Raw genomic sequence first — 15,545 nt, forward strand, 5'->3', positions numbered from 1 at the left:
AATGATATTACTTAGTAGGGTCCATTTCTCAGACCATTATAATTTGCATTCTTTTTCTGAGAGACAAAATACCCTACTAGTTTTCTGTGGTTAATATTCATCTATTGTTATTATTATAAAAGCATATCTGGCAACTCACTGGAACCTGAACTGTGACTGAAAAGAACCACAAATTATTTTTCTTGTTTCTGTTCTGTAGTTCTGTGGTCATATTACTCTCCTATACAGGAAGTTGATATACAATACATCTTGGTTGAAGCCTGCTTAATGATGGGACTTGGATTCAGTCCCTTTTTCCAGTTACATTACACTGCAGTACAGTATGTATAAATGTGGTCTACAATTTTTTGTATTTTTTTTTTACAGTACAGCATATCTCCTCTCCCTCTCCTCCAAGTAAGATGTCTCCCTGTGGGCCGTTTCCATGGCTCTGGCTGTGCTTGGTGTCTGCCTTACATCCCCATATTTCTCACACTGATCCCAGTCTGCAGGGTCTAAACTGGTGGCATCTGCTAGTCCGTCTCTCCCTCTGTTTACCAATATGCTCGCAATCTGTCCATAGGCCCCTCATTGACTGAAATATATGGCTTCATCTCAAGTATACAGTGAATCTCCCTCTCCTTAGTCCTTAGCATGCTACAGCAGAGGATTAGGCCTGATTGATTCTGCCATGCACTGAGTGTGCAGTATGTACTGGTACTGTGAGGTTGTTCCTCTAAAATCAGGATAGATGCCATTTATTGGTGAATAACAGACATGGTTTGGATAAAAAAACTGTCATCAGGTGTATGGTGTTCAGCTCTTTGTTACTCCAGTGTCTGTGATTGTGTGTGTGTGTATTTATTTGTGTGTGTGTGTGTGTGTTACCACTCTACAAGCAGTCCTCTCTGCTCCCTCTGTCTACCTCGACAGCCTGCCTGCTCTGGCGCTAGGCCCGAGGCCCACTCTGCATTAAAAAGCCTGCAGGCCCCGGTGTGAAAAATGGGGCCATTTGTGCTTGTTTGTAAGTCCTGTCAAAAAGCAGCACCTCTGGCCCGGCCAGTTAACAAATTGGATGTTTAATCTGGTGACATTCCTATCTGGGCCAAGGGCTAATGTATGTGTCTGAGAATAACCTGGGCGGCAGGCGTGATAGATGGCGGCCTATTATGGCCGGTATTTAAATCAGAGAGGACAATTCCTCTGTCACCGCCCCCAGACTGACAGCTTGATTTCAGCACTGGGGCCTGGATGGAGCTGTCAATCAATGTGTCAGGGAGGGATTTTATTTTTTCTTCCTCTACCGGAAAGGTTGTTGGACAGCCTGTCCTCTCTCTCGTCTAGACGGTGATTGTAGAGATGTGAGGGAGGATGGAGGCGAGGCTATCTGGTAGCCACAGGTCTGTGACTTTGACCAGCTGACATACGGGGGATGTGCTTGAATTCTACTCTCTGATGCCTGGCACAGAAACAACCCGTAGCTCCTTCCCCCTAGGCATTTATAGATCTGGGAGGATTGGATAAGTATAAGCAATATGGTGAAAGTTCCTATCATATGGAAATGGCTTGCAGGCTCATTCTATAGAGTAATAATATTTCCAGACAGAAAGATGTTTCCAGACAGATGCCTCATCTGTCTTGACAATGATGTCAAACATTTAAAAAATGGGTTCAGACTTACTCAAAGAGATTGAATTGATATAAATTGACTCAATTGATGTTTTAACCCTCCAGTTTCAAGCTGTCAGTAGACCTAGTCAAGTTAATGATTCAATGAATTATTCAACGCCACCTCTATGAAAGAGCTGCTTCTGCATTCAGCTCCATACATCGCTGTTCAGGGCTTTACCTCTCATTGTGGGGATTCTTCCCCTGCTGTGGAACTTATCATAGGGTCTGTGTGTGTGTTTGTGTGTGTGTGTGTAGCCTATGCATGCATGCTTGTGTGTGCAACCTCCTCCTGCTGTTTCACTCATCACATTGTGTGTGTGTGTGTGTGTGTAAGTGTGTGTGTGTGTGTGTATCCACCTGCTGTTTCACTCCTGCTGAATTCCTCAGTTTGAGCTCTCAGCCTCTGCTTTTGATGCACAGCGTTTGTTGTGGTTCTATATCTGACGCTCTGAATACACAACCCGAATACATCTGTTCACCGTTCCCACTCTACCTCCAAAACACCTCAGAGATAACGGCAGCATGTCTCTTCTACCTTTTCAAACTTTCCAAACAGTACCGAGGTTTAAAGGTGTTTGATACAATTACACTCATATGTAACAGGGGAGTGTGATCTTTCTGGTGTGTGAAATTATTATGGGTTGTGGAACCAAAGGACTGATTTTTGCAGCTTGCTACAATTTCTAACCCATGGCTGGACCATGAGGTCACGGCAAGTCACATATTTTATTCTCTCTCGTTAGAGCATTATGTCATAGAGTGATTTCGATTGGAGAGACAATATGTTCTTTGCCATGGCAACAGGGTCAAAACAAAGCTGAGGAGGGACCAGAGGTAACCGGAGTGCAGCGGAGAAGAGTGTGTACGTGTGTGTGTGTGTGTGTTTGAATGCGAGTGAGTGTGTGTGTGCACGTGTGTGTTGTGCATGGATTCGAAGGCGGGTTAAGTACAAACGTACAGGAGGTTGTGGAGGAACACTGGTTCACTTGGCCAAACAAACAAACTCCCATTCTCTCTGTGCACCAAAGCACTTTCTCACAGCCACCCTCAGAATAGAGCCAGTCACGCTGTCTGTATGAAATAATGATGGGATGTTCTGTTCATATCTGTGCTCCAGGAATTCTACATGTGTTTTTCAACGATAGATCTCACATTAAAATTGGAAACAGAGACAGATTTTGCTGAACACACGGCAACATTTTTCACAAGCTGGTAACACTACCGTAACACTTTACTATAACAAATCAGGACTGCTTTCGAAAGGATAATGTTGATATGATAAATTAAATATTGATTTAGTATAGTCAGATATTTTCTATGATCTAATTATGTATCATCTCTTATACAGTAGCAGAGTTATTTTATCCTATAATGGAAATGGCCAGCCGCCAATTTACCAGGTTCAGACAAAGTCTTCATCCCAAACATTTTCAGCAGTAATGGATATTATGTCACATTATTTTTAATGTTGAATAATCTGCCTCTGATCAAAGATGAAAGGTGAGGTAAAGGCCTGGTGCTGGTTTTTATTGCGATCAATTAAAATGGATTTGATTTTCAGATATTTAATGCCATCTGTCTGTATTGATGAATTCTCCTCTTGTACTGTGTTCATTTCCAGGCAGAGAGACAGCATTCCTTAATATGTTGGAAGTGAAACAGACCCTTATAGAACGCATAATGTGGCCACTCAATATTTTAGAAGTAGAAAATGAATTGTGCAAGACACTCTTAGCAGAATAAACTGCTTTTGTGTCTCTGGCAAAGTTTGGGGGATAAGGGACCAGAGCCATAATGTGTTGTTAAGACACTTAAGACAATAGACAGTCAAGAATGTGTGTGTGTGTTTGTGTAGAGAGAGAGAGAGAGAGAGAGGGAGAGAGAGAGGGAGAGAGAGAGAGAGAGAGAGAGAGAGAGAGAGAGAGAGAGAAAGAGAGAGAGAGAGAGAGAGAGGGATCTGTTCCAGTGACTGTTTTAGTGCCTCATCAAATATTTAGTTTGATTGTACATGGTCCTGTAATTGCCATCTTGGCTACTGAATTATTGATGGCATGTAGCAGAGCTGAGGAGAACCCTGGTCTTGGAGAGTTGGCAGAAGGGGGGTCACACACACACACACACACACACACACACACACACACACACACACTGAGCCATATTGTTAACTCCAGCCGTTTCATAGCCTAATTAGCTGTACAGGAGCTTCCTCAGAATGTGTCAGTAATAATTGGAGGAAGGCATTTGTTTTCAACACAGAAGAGTAAATATTAGTTACTGTAATAAGACTGTGTGGAATATGGTTCCTTCTAATGTTGAGGAACAATGTTCCCTGAATTTAGCAGCACAACAATAATGAATGTACACTAGATCAAATCAAATGACAACTGATTGTGAAACAATTAGTGACATAGCTAATTGTGTTTCAGTGTCTTAATGCACTGGGCAGACTGTGAATCTCTGGGTCCAATCCAAGTGTTGGGATAGACCTTCTCTCAGTTATACTGTAAAGCAATTCAGTAGCGTGTCATCTCTCAACTGGCTCCAACCTTAGTTAAAAAATTGGAGAAGTCGACCTCAAAGAATCTGAGGCGCTATCTCATTGTAGAGTAAACGCCACCGCATGGCTCTGACTTTTCATAAAAAGCAGCAAACACTCAAAGCAAATTGTGGGTCAGAATTGGTAACGCGGCAGCTTTTAAAAATACCCTGCTGAAATATTGATTTTTTTTCTTCTTCTTGCCTAACGCAATAAGTGAAAGATGGGGAAGGTGTGTGTGTGTGTCGTGTGTTTGTGTGTGTCTGTGTGTGTCTGTGTCTGTGTGTATGTGTGTGTGCATTGTATGGAGTCAGGAGGGCCTTGTTATTTGAGCCAGACATAATTGCTTCAGTATAGTGCTATGGGTGTGGCCCCAGAGTGACATCATTCAGAGTGGACCTCAGCTCACATCCCTGTAATGAAAATGATGCTGCTCAGGCTCATTCAGCTTTAGTGTACATAATATGAAATATCTCAAGCTTTATTCCTTTGACACAATACACTGCATCCAGTGTTTCAATGCTTTCACAGCTCTCATTTTGTAATATTTTAAGTCAGAGGGCCCGCATAGTGATTTCCTATAGGGGCTCTTAGGATGCTTGGTCTTTACATTCGGTGTTTAATTCATTTCCCCCGTCCTGGCCTACTGCCGCTTTGTTCAGCTTCTGTTGCCAAGGTTATTCATAAGGCTGTTGTATTTGGACTAACTGCATGCTGCGTTCCAATAGTCACATCTCCTCTCCCTTACGTCAACAAGGTCTAATGGGCAAAAAGTCTTATATGCAGAAGGTCTTATAGGCAGGAGGTCTTACGGGCAGAATGTCTTATGGGCAGAAGGTCTTATGGGCAGAAGGTCTTACGGGCAGAATGTCTTATGGGCAGAAGGTCTTATGGGCAGAATGTCTTATGGGCATTAGTTCTTACGGGCAGAATGTCTTATGGGCAGAAGGTCTTACGGGCAGAATGTCTTATGGGCAGAATGTCTTATGGGCAGAAGGTCTTACGGGCAGAATGTCTTATGGGCAGAAGGTCTTACGGGCAGAATGTCTTATGGGCAGAATGTCTTATGGGCAGAAGGTCTTATGGGCAGAAGGTCTTACGGGCAGAATGTCTTACGGGCAGAATGTCTTATGGGCAGAAGGTCTTACGGGCAGAATGTCTTATGGGCAGAAGGTCTTACGGGCAGAATGTCTTATGGGCAGAAGGTCTTACGGGCAGAATGTCTTATGGGCAGAATGTCTTACGGGCAGAATGTCTTATGGGCAGAAGGTCTTACGGGCAGAATGTCTTATGGGCAGAAGGTCTTATGGGCAGAATGTCTTATGGGCAGAAGATCTTATGGGCAGAATGTCTTACGGGCAGAATGTCTTATGGGCAGAAGGTCTTACGGGCAGAATGTCTTATTGGCAGAAGGTCTTATGGGCAGAAGGTCTTATGGGCAGATGGTCTTGAAAGATAAAACTGAGATGGAGTAGTAAACCCATCCAGTCCTTTCGTCTATCAGCTGTCACTGATGAAAGGAGACAAGGACAAAAGGAGACAAGGAAGGGATGCCTTGAGAAGAATGGGAACTCAGCCTAAACTGAGAAAAGATAGAGGAAAGGAACGACTAGGTTAGCCTAGCACGACTACAGCAGCAGGACTTCCTGCCACTAGCCACAGCTCCACATTAGAGGCTGGCAGGCCCACACACACCTCTGTAATTGATTGCAGGGCAGCGTAATGAGGTGACGGCTTACAAGGCTTTTACCTACTTGTTAAGAGCAGAGGAGAGACGGGGAAAAACAGCCTGGAACTAATAACGAAGCCGTGGCTGTAGATGGACATTCATTATTTATGGTGGTTTAATATGTTTTCAATACCGAGGGAGGGAGGAGTTGAACAGAGAAGGACAAGTTACTCCCTGGCTTTCCTCCCTTCTGTCCTTCTCTAAATTTTGCCTACGTGATTATTATATGTGTATATTTATCTGAGAAAGGAGGTTTGAAATAACTTCCAATCAGGTGTGTAAGTTCATTGGATTGTCACAGATACCCTAGAGACTGAAGCTGGAGAGATAACAGTAGAAGAGAGTATTGAATATTTGAAGTGAAATATATGGTGAAACGTGGTCAAAATGTTGATGGGCTCCAGTGCTGAGCGGTGCAGCTTCCAAAAGCCTGAGAGTCATTTTCTCCCACTAACTCTAGTCTCTTCTGATATGATAAGGATGTCTCAGCATCATATGTCTCGTATAAACTGTCACTTAAAATTTTCTCCCAATTTGAAAGCTAAAACAAAAGAATCTCTGCAAGTCTGGTTTCGAACGGCTTTTCAATGCTCATACTCTTAATATAGGCCAATAGAACGGGTGTATAGTCATTATATTTCTGATATAATGAAAACCCTGGTGGTTTATAAACAAGGGATTGGAATTTGTCCAATCATACAGAATTGTACTTCTTATTTACAATCTAAGTGAAGTAAAACAGTTTTCTGATGGGTTTGGGTAACCCTTTAGTGACAGATTCATTGTGCAGCTGTGAAGTAACACAGTTTACAGCAAGAGCTTGACCTAAAAACAGACCACTTTCTCTCATTCCCATTTGTCAAAGTTGAGATCAGCATTCAACTTCCGTCTTGTCATCTTCTACAAGCAGCTACATCTCCCTCTAATTCTACAAGCAGTTACTTCCCCCTCTGCTCCTACAAGCAGCTACTTCCCCCTCTGCTTCTACAAGCAGCTACTTCTCCCTCTGCTTCTACAAGCAGTTACTTCTCCCTCTGCTTCTACAAGTAGTTACTTCTCCCTCTGCTTCTACAAGCAGCTACTTCTCCCTCTGCTTCTACAAGCAGTTACTTCTCCCTCTGCTTCTACAAGTAGTTACTTCTCCCTCTGCTTCTACAAGCAGTTACTTCTCCCCTCTGCTTCTACAAGCAGCTACTTCTCCCTCTGCTTCTACCTTCTCTGCTTCTACAAGCAGTTACTTCTCCCTCTGCTTCTACAAGCAGTTACTTCTCCCTCTGCTTCTAAAAGCAGTTACTTCTCCCTCTGCTTCTAGCAGTTTTCTCCCTCTGCTTCTACAAGCAGTTACTTCTCCCTCTGCTTCTACAAGCAGTTACTTCTCCCTCTGCTTCTACAAGCAGTTACTTCTCCCTCTGCTTCTACAAGCAGTTACTTCTCCCTCTGCTTCTACAAGCAGTTACTTCTCCCTCTGCTTCTACAAGCAGTTACTTCTCCCTCTGCTTCTACAAGCAGTTACTCTCCCTCTGCTTCTTCCCTCTGCTACTACAAGCCTACTTCTCCCTCTGCTTCTACAAGCAGTTACTTCTCCCTCTGCTTCTACAAGCAGTTACTTCTCCTCTGCTTCTACAAGTAGTTATTTCTCCCTCTGCTTCTACAAGCAGTTACTTCTCCCTCTGCTTCTACAAGCAGTTACTTCTCCCTCTGCTTCTACAAGCAGTTACTTCTCCCTCTGCTTCTACAAAGCATTTCCCCTCTGCTTCTACAAGCAGTTTCTTCCCCCTCTGCTTCTACAAGCAGTTACTTCCCCTCTGCTTCTACAAGCAGTTACTTCTCCCTCTGCTTCTAAAAGCAGTTACTTCTCCCTCTGCTTCTACAAGCAGTTACTTCTCCCTCTGCTTCTACAAGCAGTTACTTCTCCCTCTGCTTCTACAAGCAGTTACTTCTCCCTCTGCTTCTAAAGGCAGTTACTTCTCCCTCTGCTTCTACAAGCAGTTACTTCCCCCTCTGCTTCTACAAGCAGTTACTTCCCCCTCTGCTTCTACAAGCAGTTTCCCCTGCTTCTACAAGCAGTTCTCCCTCTGCTTCTACAAGCAGTTACTTCTCCCTCTGCTTCTACAAGCAGTTACTTCTCCCTCTGCTTCTAAAAGCAGTTACTTCTCCCTCTGCTTCTACAAGCAGTTACTTCTCCCTCTGCTTCTACAAGCAGTTACTTCTCCCTCTGCTTCTACAAGCAGTTACTTCTCCCTCTGCTTCTAAAGGCAGTTACTTCTCCCTCTGCTTCTACAAGCAGTTACTTCTCCCCTCTGCTTCTAAGCAACTTCCCTCTGCTTCTACAAGCAGTTACTTCTCCCTCTGCTTCTAAAAGCAGTTACTTCTCCCTCTGCTTCTACAAGCAGTTACTTCCTCTGCTTCTAAAAGCAGTTACTTCTCCCTCTGCTTCTAAAAGCAGTTACTTCTCCCTCTGCTTCTACAAGCAGTTACTTCTCCCTCTGCTTCTACAAGCAGTTACTTCTCCCTCTGCTTCTACAAGCAGTTACTTCTCCCTCTGCTTCTAAAAGCAGTTACTTCTCCCTCTGCTTCTAAAAGCAGTTACTTCTCCCTCTGCTTCTAAAAGCAGTTACTTCTCCCTCTGCTTCTACAAGCAGTTACTTCTCCCTCTGCTTCTAAAAGCAGTTACTTCTCCTCTGCTTCTAAAAGCAGTTACTTCTCCCTCTGCTTCTAAAAGCAGTTACTTCTCCCTCTGCTTCTAAAAGCAGTTACTTCTCCCTCTGCTTCTAAAGCAGTTACTTCTCCTCTGCTTCTAAAAGCAGTTACTTCTCCCTCTGCTTCTAAAAGCAGTTACTTCTCCCTCTGCTTCTACAAGCAGTTACTTCTCCCTCTGCTTCTACAAGCAGTTACTTCTCCCTCTGCTTCTACAAGCAGTTACTTCTCCCTCTGCTTCTAAAAGCAGTTACTTCTCCCTCTGCTTCTAAAAGCAGTTACTTCTCCCTCTGCTTCTAAAAGCAGTTACTTCTCCCTCTGCTTCTACAAGCAGTTACTTCTCCCTCTGCTTCTAAAAGCTCTGCTTCTCCCTCTGCTTCTAAAAGCAGTTACTTCTCCCTCTGCTTCTACAAGCAGTTACTTCTCCCTCTGCTTCTAAAAGCAGTTACTTCTCCTCTGCTTCTACAAGCAGTTACTTCTCCCTCTGCTTCTAAAAGCAGTTACTTCTCCCTCTGCTTCTACAAGCAGTTACTTCTCCCTCTGCTTCTAAAAGCAGTTACTTCTCCCTCTGCTTCTAAAAGCAGTTACTTCTCCCTCTGCTTCTACAAGCAGTTACTTCTCCCTCTGCTTCTAAAAGCAGTTACTTCTCCCTCTGCTTCTAAAAGCAGTTACTTCTCCTCTGCTTCTAAAAGCAGTTACTTCTCCCTCTGCTTCTAAAAGCAGTTACTTCTCCCTCTGCTTCTAAAAGCAGTTACTTCTCCTTCTGCTTCTACAAGCAGTTACTTCTCCCTCTGCTTCTAAAAGCAGTTACTTCTCCCTCTGCTTCTAAAAGCAGTTACTTCTCCCTCTGCTTCTACAAGCAGTTACTTCTCCCTCTGCTTCTAAAAGCAGTTACTTCTCCCTCTGCTTCTAAAAGCAGTTACTTCTCCCTCTGCTTCTACAAGCAGTTACTTCTCCCTCTGCTTCTACAAGCAGCTACTTCTCCCTCTGCTTCTACAAGCAGTTACTTCTCCCTCTGCTTCTACAAGCAGCTACTTCTCCCTCTGCTTCTACAAGCAGTTACTTCTCCCCTGCTTCTACAAGTAGTTACTTCTCCCTCTGCTTCTACAAGCAGCTACTACCCCCACTGCTTCCGAGCTGCTATAGCAGAACCAATCCAAAGGGAACCAGGCTTTGATCGGGTGCCGCCTTTCCATGAAGAGACCTGGAATCTTACATTCCTTGTCAACTCCTGCCCAGTGGCAGATGGAGGATCCAGGGCTGCCGAGACAACATCACATGCTCCCCCCTCCACGGACCTCACCATCATCACTCTATTCCTATTTTTGTGTTCTCCGTTTTTTTCCCTTCAGTTTTCTTGTCGTTTCGAAAGCTGTGGCGAATCTTAACTCTGAACTGGCTCTACCCAGGGCTTTTAAGTGGGTATGTTCCAGATTCTCGCTTTTTCTGTGAGTTGGTGTGCCTGCTTGGTTGAGCTCTGCTCTGGTCTAATTCCATTGAAAAACACATTGAAGCTGTAATATCAGCGCGGCTGGTTGGCTTGCCAGGCCCTTGTCTCCAGCTGCGTTTTAATTCAATCCCCATTGATCTATATCCCTCCTCCCAAGGACTCTAATATCATACGAATTGGGCTTGGGGATGGGTTCCCCATGTTGTTTTATTCCATTGTCATAAAGGACATTAGTAGCCTACAGTGCACCCAAGATAAAGTTTCAGTCAATACCAGCTAAATAGAGTAGCCATTTAAAAAAAAAAAAAAAAAAAAAAGGCCATATTTCTTTATGTAACAGGGCTCTTTTGAACTCACAACCCCCTTTCTCTTTCTTTGCTTAACACTGTACCACCACTCAAGGCAGTTTAGATATTTTGATTGCGCAATGAGGAAATTGCTTCGCTTACCACTGTGTGTGTTTTAAAGATATTGTTACTGTCTTATTAGGGAGAAATCGATGCTCTCTTCAGATAGCAACCATTTATTTCTCTCTGACAGGGCTGCTCTCCACTACAGGAGACTCCCAGCATCCTTTGCAACGGAAAAAAAATTGGCGGCTGCATCGGACGAGGTTATGCCTTGGTTAATGTGACATGGCTGTCTGCGACCTTGCCGGTTGTTAACTTCCTGGATTATTATTGTAATAATGTGGCAATTAAAAAGAAAGCGCTCCATCAAAATAAGGGGCTTATGGTCCAGGAGATGGATATGCGGAGGTTACATGGCAGTGGGAAATGCATTAAGATGGCAATCCATTCTTACTGTATGGCTTGGTGTCTTAGCTCCAACTACTGGGTTATTACGGCTCATCCTCATTGATATCCATTCCCAATCAATACCCCTCTGTTACCGTAACAACAGTCAATCAACACATGGGAGAAAGGATTGGACATAAAGAAGGACAAATCCAACTCTAATGAGACACCATGAGTCTTTTTGTCTTTATATGACTAAATGAAGAAAAAGTTGTTTTATATATGACTAAATGAAAACAAATGTTTTACAGGATTTTATTCAAGCATTTACTGAGTGAGATGTCCTTCGTTTGATTTGGGCCAACCACAACATAATGAAGCATGGTTGCATTTAATTGTATTAGCTATTATTTCCCACAGCATCTTATTGATAATTGTGCCATCATTTAGATGTGATCAACTGTTTTCAGTGCTTGAATGAAACCTTTTGATTAGAGTTCCAATGTAATATGTATGTACTTTTCTCTTGTGTTTACAGATTCTTCCTGAAGTTCTTCCTCAAATGCAATCAGAATTGTTTGAAAAATGCAGGGAACCCACGAGACATGAGACGGTTTCAGGTACGACCCTATTTATGGTTGAACCTCCCACTATGGTTCCACACAACACAAGTTATCTCGTTCTGCTCACAATCCAGGTACATTCATTAAAAACAACAGTATATCGTAAAGGTTCTCTGTTTATCTCACAGGTGGTGGTCTCCACTACGGTGAATGTGGATGGCCATGTCCTTGCTGTCTCTGACAACATGTTTGTCCACAACAACTCCAAACATGGCCGGAGGGCTCGACGCCTGGACCCCTCTGAAGGTACAACTATCTCACACTTACAGACAACTTGATACTTTCTCTAAAACCTCAATATGTCTTGGTGTCTTTGGCCACCTGTGTACCAATGTCTAAAAACTTTAGCTGTGGTGAAAATGATGGCGCCCCATTTTATTTTGCCCCAATGAACAACTAACTTTTAATCACATCATCCTCTTTATTGGACGAAATGACACCATATCCTTACATCTGGAAAAGGATGATGACATCCTCATTGAAGTGGGGGACCTTATTACTAAAGCCCTAAAAAATAAAAAATAAAAAATAATCACATTGTCAAATCTACCTCACTGCGTCGTTTGCGGTTATGATGTAAGATGGTGCCTTATAGTGAGAAAGAATAGTACTCTTGTTCTTCAAATATATATATATATATATTGAACCTTTATTTAACTAGGCAAGTCAGATAAGAACAAATTCTTATTTACAATGACGGTCTAGGAACGGTGGGTTAACTGCCTTGTTCAGTTGCTAGCACTATTAAAACATTGTCCCCTTGTAACCTACCAGCCTAGCGACCACACAGTGAAACAGTTTCAACTTACTTCTCAAAGTTTCTGAGTTGAAAGATGACTAGAGCATTGCGATACACTGGATAAACAGTACTTAGGCATCCATAGAAACACCGTGAGAGAGTCCCATGGTTGGTCACCACTGACAGCACCAGAGCGCAGCCAGGAGAGCAGTACAGTACACGAGGCTATCACTGAAGTCATAGGCCCCACTTAGGGAATCTCACAGTCTTTCATCTCAGCCAGATCGGGATGTTTTCAGAGGCGATAAAGCCGACATCTGCTCCTGTCTTTGTTCCACCGTCCCTGTCCCCCCTCCTAGATAAATGTACAACGTTTCCACAGTCTGTTTCACGCCATTGTGTTTAATTCATTTGTGAGAGTCCCCCGTTTGACTGTGTGTTTACTGCTGTGGCAGAGGGAATTGAATAACGATGACAGGTGACTACCAGGGAAAAGCCTCTACTCCATCAACACCCTCAGCAACTGTTAAATGATGTGAGAGAGACTCAGTTATACAGTATCCCATTGGAGGAAGCCCACTGTGTTTATAAACTGGGTGGTTTGAGCCCTAATAGCTAATTGGCTGGTAGCCTTGGTATATCAGACCGTATACCATGGGTATGACAAAACATGTATTTTTAATGCTCTAATTATGTTGGTAACCAGTTTATAATAGCAATAAGGCACCTCTTGGTTTGTGGTATTTTGCCAATATAGGCACTCCGCGTACTCCGCAATGCGTCGTGCGTAAGAATAGTCCTTAGTCATGGTATATTGGCTATATACCACACCCCCTCGGGCCTTATTGCTTAATTCACTCTTTAAAGGTCTGTTTCCTATGCCCCTCTGCCTGGGTAGAGAAAAACCTCATGACAAAAACAAAGAAAACCCAAATTAGGGATCACCTTTACATTTGCAAAGGCTAAATAGTTCCACCACTCCAGGGCACAGTTAGCATGACTACCTTTACACCATGGACCAGTATGCCTATATAGGATTACACTCCTATCAATTGAATTGAATTGGCATTTGTCCCTGACTTGAATCCAGGCATAAGATCTGGGAGCAGACTGTGGCAAAGGTATCCCACCTCCACCGCAAGCCACAGAAATGATTTGATCACAGGCCTCTTTCCCCTCTTACAAGTGCTGTGGCTGTTTGGCCAGATATCCTGGAGACAGGACCAGTTAGTCAGCCTGTCTGTCTCCATCTTGTTCTGCCTACACACAGTTTGGTCAGGCAGGAGACACTGTAATGTTTCTATTGAGCTTATCGATCCTCTGAAATTGAAAGAAATCATAACTGTGCATTTTTGATGAGTGAACTAATTGACATCATAGACGGCAGGACCGTAGGCAGGACCGTACTACTACTAGAAATCTGTTTGGAGAATTCACATAAAACAGTTGTCACTAATTTGTTAATGCTACCCTTGCAATATGTCATGTTGCAATCTGACATTGACAACATTCCTCTTAGCCTACAGTTATGTACTGTACTCATAAACGAAAGCTGGTAACGCAAGAAGTTTAAGTGATATTGAAATGACAACCCAGGTTGTACTTAAAACAAGTTGGAGGATTAAGTCCCTTTAAGTAGAAGTCATACCCGTCCTGCTGTCTGTGTTTCCGAAGCAGCTACGCCCTGCATCAAAGCCATCAGCCCGAGTGAGGGGTGGACGACCGGGGGAGCCACTGTCATCATTATCGGAGACAACTTCTTTGATGGACTGCAGGTGGTCTTCGGCACTATGCTGGTCTGGAGTGAGGTGGGTCCAGATACACACGCACTCACACACACACACTCAAACGCACACGCACGCACGCACGCACACACACACACGCACACACACACACACACACACACACACACACACACACACACACACACACACACACACACACACACACACACACACACACACACACACACACACACACACACACACACACACACACACACACACACACACACAACCATGAAAAAGGAATAGCTGAAAAGTCTAGGTGAAGAAACTAAGAGTATGACCTGCTGCATAAGGCAGGCCATAAAATATTGAAATATGTTCAGGTAGGAACACCTGCTTCAGAGACGACAGGGGCTGTCTCGGTGCTTAGACCTCGGTCACTCTGTTAGAGGCAGGCAGACACCTTCCCTCCACAGAGTCTCTATCTCTAACACATACGGTACACACATGGAACTAATTGTCAAACTCACTGCCTTAATCAGTGTGTATTCCGTTGGGTTTACCATGTTCCATAGTTTGTTCATATGTACTGCCTGAACTGGAAGTTGCTCCAGATATTATTGTCTGCTAAATGACTTCTATAAATATAAAATGGGAATTTGATAGACAGAGTTGTGGATGATGCTGTAAATTTACCTTGAAAGATCGAGCTAAGACGTTATTGTAAATAAATAACAAGTAACGTAAATAGACCGTACCTCCCACAGTGCACTGCTCTTAGCGTTAAATGAGTGTGTGCGTGTTGATGTGTTCCAGCTAATTACCCCCCACGCCATCCGGGTCCAGACGCCCCCTCGCCACATCCCAGGGGTCGTGGAGGTCACACTCTCCTACAAATCCAAGCAGTTCTGCAAAGGGGCGCCAGGGCGGTTTGTCTACACTGGTAAGATCACTGTTCATTTCTTTTTCCTCTTCCTCCTCCCATTGTTTGTTGTTGTTTTGCCCTCTCTCTATATCTCTCTGCTTCCTCCTCTCCTGCCCTTTAATGTTCTTGGTGTCACTTTATCTGAAGGTTTGTTTATTAACTGCTTATAAACATTATTACATAATTCAACCATTATATAGAGTATAGAAAATGGGACTGTTATATCTTCCTATAGGATTTATTGTTCTCTATGCTATATATTACCGTACATATAGTGGTGGCTACATTCCCACCTCGCCTCTGTCCTTTCAAGGTGGTAAACATTTTCCCTTGTTCAAGGGCATTGAGGCCTACCCTTCTTTTTTTGCTGGAGTTTTTCCCCAGGTTATCCTTCAAGCCTTTGTCTGATGTCCAGACTGTTATGCCGGGCGTGACTGCCGCCAGAATGGAGTATCGCTCCCTTAAATCAGCGCTTTACTATTACCGATTATTACTTTGGAATATCCAGATGCCATTCAAAGTTGCAGAAAGGTCAGATGGATGGCTGTTTAGTGAGATAAGTAAATGTCACTCCGTTGCGGATGAAAGATGGGACTGCGTTAAGGCTTTCTGTTAAACATAGGTATTCGCTGCAGCCTGCTCCCCTCTTTGTTCAAAGCACCGCTTAGTTCGGATGCAAGTGTTAGCGGAGCAAATAGACAACTTCACAATGGGCCGTCCAACCCAGCTTAC

General features: G+C 43.5%; 1 protein-coding gene across 8 annotated transcripts in view; it reads left to right on the plus strand.

The window, feature by feature from the left end:
* Positions 1 to 15,545, plus strand: part of LOC115130731 (transcription factor COE3-like) — a 120,893-nt gene that overhangs the window by 47,501 nt on the left and 57,847 nt on the right. For 5 of the 8 annotated variants that reach the window (XM_029662143.2, XM_029662145.2, XM_029662147.2 and 2 more), the window contains exons 7-10: positions 11,338 to 11,419; positions 11,551 to 11,668; positions 13,836 to 13,969; positions 14,705 to 14,831. In XM_029662143.2, the coding sequence (XP_029518003.1) occupies positions 11,338 to 11,419; positions 11,551 to 11,668; positions 13,836 to 13,969; positions 14,705 to 14,831 (461 nt within the window). The remainder of the gene's footprint in view (positions 1 to 11,337; positions 11,420 to 11,550; positions 11,669 to 13,835; positions 13,970 to 14,704; positions 14,832 to 15,545) is intronic. The other 3 variants (XM_029662144.2, XM_029662146.2, XM_029662150.2) reach the window with 1 other exon arrangement.

Source organism: Oncorhynchus nerka, linkage group LG6, assembly GCF_034236695.1.
Source record: "Oncorhynchus nerka isolate Pitt River linkage group LG6, Oner_Uvic_2.0, whole genome shotgun sequence".
Lineage (NCBI taxonomy): Eukaryota > Metazoa > Chordata > Actinopteri > Salmoniformes > Salmonidae > Oncorhynchus > Oncorhynchus nerka.